Raw genomic sequence first — 11,230 nt, 5'->3', positions numbered from 1 at the left:
AGATGGGAGAGACCCAGCATTCTTTACAGTCTCTCGAAAAGCAGAAGCCCCTAAGGCAACAGACGTGGAAACTATAATCCCACCACATTATGAAATTCTGAGCCCCAGGGCTGGAAAAAATTCGGTAGTGTCCTCAAGTCCACCTACCTGGTCCTGGCACAAAAGTTCAATTTTCTCCTCTGCCAACACAGCGATATCCTCTTCTTTTTCCTGTTCTCCTGGCTTTTCATTATTAGAAGAGCTAGTGGTTTGAGACTCGTTATCCAAGTTGATGATCTTCTCATAGACATGTTCCATTACTTTCCGAACTTGAAGCATATCACTAGCAGAGAGTCTATCTCTGTAAAAAGCAAGGACAGACTGGGACATCAGAAAATCACTGGATATTATTTCTTCCATATTCTTTGGTGTTAGCGTTTGATAAAGAGAAAACATACCACAGAAACATAAACTAATAAATGCTCTTAGTCACTGCCTTAATCCATTTTTAGAATTGCCAACAGATTTTCTGTAGTGTCCTCCTAAGACACAGATTACATACAACTAAGTGAGATTAAATACATGTTCTTGGAGTTCCCGTCATGGCGCAGTGGTTAATGCATCTGACTAGGAACCATGAGGTTGCGGGTTTGGTCCCTGGCCTTGCTCAGTGGGTTAAGGATCCGGCGTTGCTGTGAGCTGTGGTGTAGGTCACAAATGCAGCCTGATTCTGGTGTTGCTGTGGCTGCGGCACAGGCCGGTAGCTATAGCTCCGATTCGACCCCTACCCTGGGAACCTCCATGTGCTGAGGGTGCGGCCCTAAAAAGCAACGAAGAAAAAAAATTAAAAAAGACCTTCCCAGAGCACGAGCAAATCCAATGCTACCGGAAGGGAAGGCAGCACCTGTTGCTTACCAAGCTCCAATGATGCACGTGCTCATGTCTCCCTGGGCTTCCTTCCACAGCCAAGACCTCGAGTCGAAACTGATCTCTAGACCCACAAACCACCAGCTGGCTGGGCAGCTCTAGCTGGATGTCCCAAAGGCACCTCAAACTCTACATGTCCAAAACTAGATTCAGCAACATTTTTACCCCCAAACCTACTTCTGTATCTCTGACATCAGTTAATAATAATCAAACCAAGTATAGCTCAGGTTCATAGTCTGAAAACCATCCTGAACTTTAGTCATTAAATCCAGTTGAAGTGGGAGTTCCTGTTGTGGCATAGCGGAAATGAATCCAACTAGGAACCACAAGGCTGCAGGTTCGATCCCTGGCCTTGCTCAGAGGGTTAAGAATCTGGCGTTGCCATGAGCTGTGGTGTTAGGTCACAGACACAGCTCAGATCTGGTGTATCCCAGCAGCTGTAGCTCCGATTAGACCCCTGGCCTGGAAACGTCCATATGCTGTGGGTGTGGCCCTTCAAAGATAGATAGATAAATCAATCAATCAATCAATCTAGTTGAAGTGATATCTAGAACATGCTTTAAAATAATCCTGTGTGGAGTTCCCTTGTGGCACAGTGGGTTAAGGATCAGGCATTGTCACTTCAGTGGCTTGGACCACTGCTGTGGTGTGCATCTGATCCCTAGCCTAGGAACTTCCACAAGCCATAGGCATGGAGAAAAAAAACCTGGTGTATATGTGAGTAGATAGGTGAATTTGGTGGTTCGGAGGGTAGGTAGAGGTACAGATGAAACAAAATGTTTAGCTGTATGTTGATAATTACTTAAGCTGTTTGATGGGATAACAGAATTTCATTCTCCTATTCCCCCTTTTGCATATGTTTGCAAGTATCCCTAACAAAAGGTTTTAAAATCTTGCTGATTTTACTTGCTGGGATGCACATCAGGGAAACCTTCAATGTCCTTTCTGACCTCCCTCCTAGCAACTCCGGCCACCACTCCATCCTAAACGGTAGCTACACTGGTTCCTGTCAATTTGAATATCTCATGCAGGCTCCTAATTCTACATCCCTAATCAAACTATTTTCTGGAATATTTCTCTTTTGAAGTTCTACCCATCCTTACATGTCTAGCTCAAATTCTACATCCTTCAAGAAACCTTTCTGGCCAGTTCTAGGCAAAAATTCATTTCTTTTCCCACGCTCACTGTTCCTTAAGTATCCATAAAAGCAGTTATTATACACAGATTGTGTCCTAAATTATGAATTATGGCAACAGATAAAATCCATGTCTTATCGGAGTTCCCGTTGTGGCCCAGCAGAAATGAACGCAACTAGTATCTATGAGGATGCAGGTTGGATCCCTGGCCCCTGCTCAGTGGGTTAAGAATTTGGTGTTGCCTCAAGCTGTGGTATAGGTCCCAGATATGGCTCGGATCTGGGGTTGCTGTGGCTGTGGTGTAGGCTGGCATCTGTAGCCCCAATTCAACCCCCAGCCTAGGAACTTCCATTTGCCACAACTGTGTCCCTAAAAAATAAAAATTAAAGAATAAAAAAAAAAATCCATGTCTTATTTATTTTGAAGACTTGCAACTGGCTACAATAGGTACTTGAAATGTGGTTAAATTATATAACCTTGCAATATTATGAAATTAGCCTTAGATCTATTACTTGCCTCCTTTGCTATAAAAGCAATTATAATGGATAAAAAAAACTCTCTGGAAATTAATTAGATCAAGGTATCACTCAACATTTCATTTACTTACTTTTTTAAGGTTTTTGCTCCTGAAGATGCATGAGGTTGGAGGTAGAAAGGAATTTTGTTGAATTTGGGCATATTTTTCTGAAACATTAAAAGTGAAAAAAGGTAAAACAGTTTCTATTAGCTGACAAACTAAAATGATGTCAAGAGGAAAACATGACTTATAAGTTAATAGTTATTTTGTCATTAAAAGTGACTTTCTATGAAACTTATAGTGAGGTATGAAATCATCTATGTCAGCCTTGAGAAAAGGTATCAGAAAAGTATAATGTTTCATTTTTGTAATGAAGAAATATGTAAAGATAAATTATATGCAATGTCAGTGGCAACATGAAATTATGGCCTGGCTCTTCTCAAATAACAATTCAAGGTATTAAAGGGAAAAAAATTTTATTTTAATTCTTTCAGCCATACAAACCAAAAATCTCAATTCTACATTAAAATGCCCAAACAAAAAAATTCAATGTCTTGAGAGGAACCCACAACATTCACCTTTGAGCAAAACCATACACTCTACGCTGGTGAGGCCCACAATCCAACTCAAAAGGTCGATCAAGTCTTCCCACTTCTTTTTCCCCTTTGACATCAGGTTGAGGTCTTAGGTTTTAAATAAGAGTAGAAACTTCAGCCAACCACCTAGATGTCCACCATGAAGTAAACCACATACTTAGATGAAGGATAAAATTAACTGGTCATCTTTTCTCTGGGTATTAATCCCCTCCGAGCCTCCATGTCATATCCTGTCTGGATGTCTCCTCTGAGGAATAAGCCACAGGCCTAAAGTCAGCAATGCATCCAGGTGAGTTTCACTCAAAGGAAGTAGTGGTTTATGGGGAGCTCGGACTTAGAGAAGACCATAGAATATCCATCAGGTGTCAGACTGGTTTTAAGTTCTTGGAGGTATATCTGGGACAGAAAACAAATTTTCTGAGGGTTCTAGAGATTAAATCTTTTTTCATATGGCTTTAGAAGTATACAAAATAGGTCAACAGCACATAAGAGAGTCTAGAAACAGACCCATGTATATATAGAAATTTAGTATATGATAAAGATAACATTTCAAATTAGTAGAAAAAGGATAGATTATTCAATAAATTGTGTTGGCAGTGACACTGGCTATCTGTCTGGAGAGAGTTATCATCCTACATCACACCAAACAATAAATTCTAACAGATCTAGACATAAATCACTATCATAAACATACTAGACGAGAATACAGAACATATTTGCTACTTTGGAGAGGAAATAACCTAAACAAGACATGAAACTCACAGCTATAAAGGATCAATCTGGTCATATAAAAATTGAAACTTTTTGTCTGCCAAAGAACACCATGAACGAAGTAAAAATTCTATTGAGAGGCAAGGTAATAGTCAAAGGGTTAATATTCAAAACGAAGAACTCCTACAAATCAATAAGAAAGACAAATAACCCAATAGAAAACTGGTAAAGAATACAAACAGGCAATTCACAAAGAAGAAATGCAAGTGGCCAATATGAAAAGATGGTTAACCTCGTCACAAAAGAAAAAAAAAAACAAAAACACATTAAAACAAAGAGAAAATAGTTGCCTATCTTTCAGCAAAGATTATAAGTATCCAGCGTTGGTGAGGGTGTGGGATACTGGGCACTCATACACTACTGGTGAGACTGTAAACTGGTACAGCCTTTGTGGAGGGCAATTTGCCAGTATCTATCGAAATTTAAAATGTGCATACCCTTTGATCCAGCAATTCCACTTCTAGGAATTTATCCTAAAAAGTACACAAAGATATATGTACAAGGATGTTCACTGAAGCATTGTTTGTAATAGAAAACATTGGATACCACCTAAAAGTCCATTAACAGGGACTGGTTAAATAAATCATGTTACATTAAACAATGCAACACTAGGCAGTCATTAAAAAGGAATGATCCATATACAGATGTGAAAAGATGTCCAAGATATATTTTTAAGTGGAAAAAAAAAAAACCCAACCAAGTTACAGAACAGTATATATAATAGAGGATTTTGTGCAAAACAAAATGAACTATACACATACATATACACACACACAAATAATATATGCCTGTGTATGCACAGAAAAAAGTATTAAAGGCTATGCATTAAATATTAATAGCTACTACCTCTGGGGAGAAGAACAGAGAATGAATGGAAGAGGAGTGACTGGGAAAGGGATGGGGATTTCACCTTATTATTTTCTTTGATAAGCACATATTATTTATATAATTAAAAATAAAAAGATATATAAATAATTATCAATACCTCTTCTGCAACTTTGGAATTGCAGGGAAGCAGAAGAGGATTTCACTTGGCAGTCTAGTTTTTACTAAAGACTATACAGTCTAAAGCAGTTCTTTTTTTTTTTTTGGTCTTTTTGCCTTTTTGAGGGCCACTCCCGCGGAATATGGAGGTTCCCAAGCTAGGGGTTGAATCAGTGAGCTATAGCCGCCGGCCTATGCCAGAGCCACAGCAACGTGGGATCCGAGCCTCATCTGCGACCTACACCACAGCTCACGGCAACGCCAGATCCTTAACCCACTGAGCAAGGTCAGGGATCGAACCCGCAACCTCATGGTTCCTAGTCGGATTCGTTAACCACTGAGCCATGACGGGAACTCCTAAAGCAGTTCTTAATTTTCTTCATTATTTGGAAAAAAATAAAAGGGCAAAGTGGGAATGGAGGACACTTACATCCACAGTGATGTCAATTACCCATTGTGGCACCGTCTCATTAAGAAGCATGGACTCAGTCTCACCACCAGAATCTCGGCAGAGCAGCCTAAACATAATCCATCAGGTAGTAAGTGACGCAACAAGCACAGATGACAAAGTCATCATCAATATATTTTAGAGGGTAGGACCCTTATATCCTCATTTAGGATGACCCCCTACTTGACGGCTGAGGACTTAAAGTACAGCCAGGCAGAATGACTCACTGTGCTAAGAGGGGGAGCAAGTCCTAAAACTTAGGCGCCCCCAGTGCCAAGACCAGGCATCCACTACAGCTGCCTCTGAGTTCCTGGGTGAGGACAGGAAACCTGGGTGTAGGCAAAGCACTCAAGAAAGGTTGCCTGTCAGTGCTACAGCACACAGCACAGGCCTCCACACAAAATGGGGGTCAGGATATTTTTCATAACCATACTCTCAAGAAACGACCATAAAAGAAGAGAAGTCTGCCCTCAAAGGCAAGACAAACATTTTTCTTACTTCTGGCCCTTACTAGTAAGCTTCCCCATGACTCTCCCTGGAACTTCCTGGCAATGTGGAGGTGAAGCCAGTCGAGCTTTGGCCTGCAGGGACTCATGAAGGACTGCTTCACCCTAAGGTTGGGCCACTGTTGGACACAACAGTTCCCAGGAGCAGACCAGTCCATCTTACCTGGCCCAGCTTGAGGGAAGTCATCTACTCTGACACTGTCCTGAGGGTGGGGACTTCTAGTGATGCCATCCCTGACCCTGGCAGTCACACCGGTTATATGAGAATAAGTAAGTGTTTCCTGCAGACATACTGAGAAGCTGCCTCAAGGCGAGGTATCAACCTCATCTTAACACCAGAGGCTCCGCTCTCAATTAGAATGGGGTCTGACAGCATCAGACACCTAACTATTTCATGGAGATGAAAGCCTCCAAAGCTCTGACAGCCTAGAAGTTAATGATAAATACAATCAATACTTCCTGGCAAAAAGGTTACATTCTCAGCCCTTCTTACCCATACCTGAACAGGGTGCGACCTCCCGCTTCACCAAATATCACAGGGGTGTGTGGAGGAACTTGGAAATAGCCATTCCCCTTCTGTACTCGGTTCTCCTGTTCCCCATTTACTAGGAAAAGATAAAATGGTGTTAGTATTCTGAGTTAGAGCTAAAAACACAGATTCTAAACATTTTGTTTCCACAGAGTCCAATCATTGTAAAATTTTTTAAGTCAGAGGTCCTGTAAGTCAGCCAAGCCAGAGTCAGAAATAAAGTCCTGAAGTTAAAGTCCTGAAAATAAGAAATATGGCAACTTGTGATGTCCCTCATGAGAAATGACTACATTTCAGAGGAACTTAAGAGACTGTCTGAGATTTGAAACAAAAACATAACTGTGTACTTCAGCCATGAGGAGGTCTGGGACAACCTCTTTATAAATAATGATCTGCTCTTTTGTTTGGGGGGGCAGGTAAACCACCAAGCACAGAAAAATTTCTTGTGCCAGAAAAAAAAATTTTTTTTGTTTAATGACAGCTATAACTAATGGCAGAGGTATTAGTGAAAAATAAAAACCTCAAATAAGTCATAATCTCATTTTTATTGTTCTTCGGAGATTTCATTTCATTCTGCTTTCTTTGTAATCTTGGGAACCTAGTGCAGGTGACCCCTACTTAAGCGCTGGCTTGTTCATAAACACTTCCTTAACAAACCTGGAAGCAGCTTTGTCCTCTGTAACCTTACGGCACTCAGAACCTCTCTCACAGCATCAACTCTCTGATCTCATAATGCTGATGCAAGCAGCCCTTTGCCCAACCAGAATGCCAGTCCCTGAAGGACAGGGTCCACGCCAATTTATCTTTATTATCCTCACCTGCAACTCACTACTGGCCTCCGAACACTTGAGCTGCTCACCGAGTATAGTCTAAGCAACTCTTGAGTATGCACTGAGCATAGTGCAGATGTAGCAAGAGATTACCAGACAGGTGGAGCCTGCAGTGTCCTGAGCTCTGGTAGGGCCCTGCCCTGCTACTGTGCAGTATAGTATGCCCTGCCTTTACTATGGCAGTTTGAATTTAAGGATGATTTGGGATTTCCTGTAACTTCTTTACTCCCTCAACCAAAGCCTGGATCCAAGAGGTACTGACTGTACCGCTGTTTTTTGTTTTCTTTTTTGGCTACACTATAGTTGCGGCAATGCCAGATCCTTTAACCCACTGTGCCAGGCCTGGGGATCGAACCTGCAACCTGGAGCTGCAGAGACACCACCAATCCCATTGCACCACAGCAGAAACTCCTGTACCACAGTTTTTTGATTACTTAATCTTTATTGGCTACTTGGGCATCTGAGGGCACCCTGTCATGTCATAGATGGAGAAGACAAGCCAAGAATAGGAAATGACATGCCCATTGCTACATAGCTGATAAATGTTAGAGCCCATATCAGAACCTAGCTTTCTCAACCCTCTGAGATCTTTCCACTGAGTTTCTCTGGCTCACAAGCCACTGTAAAATTCTGAAGGGGAGTGAAGTGGGTCACGTGACACAAAAGAAAAGCCATCAAGAGTGGGGTTAGTGCCCTCTCTGACAAATAAATCAGGACACTAGCTTTCAGAGAGGCATGTCATCCTTGCAAAAGAGATTTAAACTCCAAAAATCCTTATGGATGAATCACTCTCTGGCAGGACAGCCTCTGGCAGGAGGTCCTCTGTTACTGCTGATATAAGTAGGCAAGTTCAGAGACTTTTCGGAGTTAAGTCCTCAGTGGGGGGTGGGGAACTCAAGGACTCTTCAACTAGCTGTGAAATTTTAAGTGCTTTCTTTCCTTTTTTCTTTTTTTTACCTTTTCTTTAATCATGTTGAGCCAAAATCATACAATTGAAATTCTCCTCTGCTGCCCAGAGTAAGCTACTGCCACTGCCTATGGCACACAAAGCTTTTGAATGTCCTCCATGGCATGAACTCTTTTTTTTTTTTTTTTTTTGGCTGTGCCTGTGGTATGTGAAAGTTTCTGGGCCAGGGATCAAACCTACACCACAGCAGCGACAATGCCAGATCCTTAACCTGTTGAGCTGCCCAGGGAACTCCCTCAATGGCATTAATTCTTTACACATATTCATTCACTTATCCTGACACTTCTCAGTTGGGATTTTATTTTTTGGGCCAAGTTCAGGTACTTTGCCAGTCTAGGTAATATCTACATTTCAGGCCAACATGAAGTATGACTACAATTCTGAGACAGCTACTTAGTCAACATATCCACTGATACCCTGAGAAATATCTTTGGAATAAGCTGCTAAAGCTGCTTACCTTTAAGGACAGAAGTCATTTGAATACACAGGGTTTATTCTTTTTTTTGGCTTTCTTCTAAGGGTCACACCCATGGCATATGGAAGTTCCCAGGTAGGGGCTGAATCTGAGCTGTAGCTGCCAGCCTACACCACAGCCACAGCAACGCTGGATCCAAGCAGCGTCTGTGACCTATATCACAGATCATAGCAACGCCAGATCCTTAACCCACTGAGCGGGACTAGGGATTGAACCCAGGTCCTCATAGATAGTGGTCAGGTTCGTTACCACTGAGCCACACAGGAACTCCTACACAGGGTTGATTCTATATATCTTCGGTAGTCTCACTGACTAAAAGCTCTCTTGGAATCTCAGTTAAGACTGGATGGATGTTCTTTAGGATGTGGAAGGGAGGGCAATAAATTGGGCATACCACAAATACTTATTATGTCACACTTTAGCAAATGCTTTAAAATTTAAAAAAAACATTCTCAGAACAACAAACGATCTAAGTATTCTTAACTTTCGAGTAATTTTTTAATCAATTATTCTGATATAGAAACACGAACCATGGTTTACTTCATTTTCTTCTTCATCCATTGGATTCACATGTGTTCTAGGCCAATATTCTAGAAGTGCCTGGAGTAAAAGCCCTCCTAAATTCACTGCAAAAGAGTTAAAAAAGAATAGAAATGGAAAAGAGAATCATTAGATTTAACCTAAAAATAGATGGAAAGAAATAAAAATTAAAAGTTTCCACATATTCTTTTTTTTTTTTTTTCTTCTCTTCTTTTCTTTTTCTGGCCACTTTGTGGCATATGGAGTTCCTGGGCCAGGGATCACATCTGAGCCATAGTTGCTGCAATGCCAGATCCTTTAACCCATGGTGCCAAGCTGGGGATTGAACCTGCACCTTGGCACTTCAGAGACATCATCAACCCCGTTGCGCCACAGCAGGAACTCTAAAAGTGTCCACATATTCTGGTGCTACTTTTTTTTTTTTTTTTTTTTTTTTTTTTTTTTTTGGCTGCAGCATGTTGAAGTTCTCAGGACAAGAATTAAACCTGTGCCATAGCAGCCACCCAAGCTGCTACAGTGACAATACCAGATCCTTAACCCACTGCACCACAAGGGAACTCCATGATGTCATATTTTTAACCCAATGCCAAGAATGTATAAAAGCAAGTCTTTAGAGATTTTTAGAAGTCTATTAAAATTTTACCTTAGAATGTTTAGAGCAGTGATAATATGAAGCAAACTGATATTCTTTCTGGTTTTGCAGATAAAGCCATTCTTCAAAAATGAATAAACAAAAACAGCAATTGTATTTTTAAAGGGGCTAGTTTCATATAAAGCCACTAAACTATATTTATATTCATCAGGTATTTATACATGCTACATACTTAGAATACTGATCAAAGACGTAATCAGCAAAATATAATAGACTCTTGGGAAGATGAGTCTCTTCTCACTATACACAAAAATTTATTCAACATGGATTCAAGACTTGAATTTAAGACCCAAAACCATAAAACTTCTAGAAGAAAATATAGGCAGTAAGTTTACTTTCAATGATTTTGGAGATTATTCTTTGGATCTTACACCAAAAGCATAGCCAATGAAAGCAAAACTAAACAAGTGGAACTACATCAAACTAAAAAGCTTCTGCACAGCAAAGGAAATCATCAACAAAATGAAAAGGCAACCTACTGAATGAGAGAAAATACTGGAAAATCATGTATCTGAGAGGGGTTAATATCCACAATATATAAAGAATTTATACAACTTAATAGCAAAAAAACCCCTAAAAATCTGATTTAAAAAATGGGCAGAAGACCTGAACTGATATTTTTCCAAAGAACACATACAGATGGCCAACATATACATGAAAAGATGCTTAACATCATTAGCCACCAGGGAAATGTTAATCAAAACCACAGTGAGATATCACCTCACACTTGTCAGAATGGCTATTACCAAAAAGATAAATAACAAATGCTGGAAAGTATGCAAGGGGGGGGACGACACCTGAGCACTATTAATGGGAATGTAAATTGGTGCAGCCACTGTGGAAAACAGTAGGGCAGTGCCTTAAAAATAAAACTATTACATCATATCTAGTAATTACACTTCTTGAGTATTTATCCAAAGAAAAGGAAAACACTAATTCAAAAAGATATATAGGACTTCCCGTCATGGCACAGAGGAAACGAATCCGACTAGGAACCATGAGGTTGCAGGTTTGATCCCTGGCTCAGATTACGGTAGCCAAAATATTAGAAATAACTTCATTGTCCACTGATGGATGAATGAATAAAGAAAATGTGAGGGAGTTCCCTTTGAGGCACAGCAGAAATGAATCTGACTAGTATCCATGAGGATGCAAGTTCAATCCCTGGCCTCACTCAGTGGGTTAATGATCCAGTGTTGCTGTGAGCTGTGGAATAGGTCACAGATGTGGCGCAGATCCAGAGTTGCTGTGGTTGTGGTGCAGGTTGACAGCTATAGCTCTGATTCGACCCTCCTGGGAACTTCCATATGCCACGGGTGTGGCCCTTAAAAAAAGAAGAAGAAGAAGAAAAGAAAATGCGATATATGTAGAGA

The 11,230-nt window shown here is 40.6% G+C and overlaps 1 protein-coding gene across 4 annotated transcripts in view; it reads right to left on the bottom strand.

The window, feature by feature from the left end:
• WDR48 (WD repeat domain 48) overlaps positions 1–11,230 on the bottom strand; it is a 50,829-nt gene that overhangs the window by 2,406 nt on the left and 37,193 nt on the right. For 2 of the 4 annotated variants that reach the window (XM_084987815.1, XM_003132119.5), the window contains exons 14-18: positions 9,196–9,291; positions 6,364–6,469; positions 5,341–5,428; positions 2,650–2,726; positions 148–340 (exon numbers count right to left, since the gene is read on the bottom strand). In XM_084987815.1, coding sequence (XP_084843941.1) covers positions 148–340; positions 2,650–2,726; positions 5,341–5,428; positions 6,364–6,469; positions 9,196–9,291 — 560 coding nt within the window. Of the gene's footprint in view, positions 1–147; positions 341–2,649; positions 3,552–5,340; positions 5,429–6,363; positions 6,470–9,195; positions 9,292–9,617; positions 11,151–11,230 lie in introns of those variants that run through there. The other 2 variants (XR_014822761.1, XR_014822762.1) reach the window with 2 other exon arrangements.

This window comes from Sus scrofa, chromosome 13 (assembly GCF_054392235.1).
Source record: "Sus scrofa isolate SSC_HxYL_T2T_F1_AM1 chromosome 13, Sscrofa_HxYL_maternal_Yorkshire_Landrace_v2.0, whole genome shotgun sequence".
NCBI classification, from domain to species: domain Eukaryota; kingdom Metazoa; phylum Chordata; class Mammalia; order Artiodactyla; family Suidae; genus Sus; species Sus scrofa.
The sequence above is the reverse complement of the archived record's forward strand: the minus strand, read 5'-3'. Positions and strand labels throughout refer to the sequence as shown.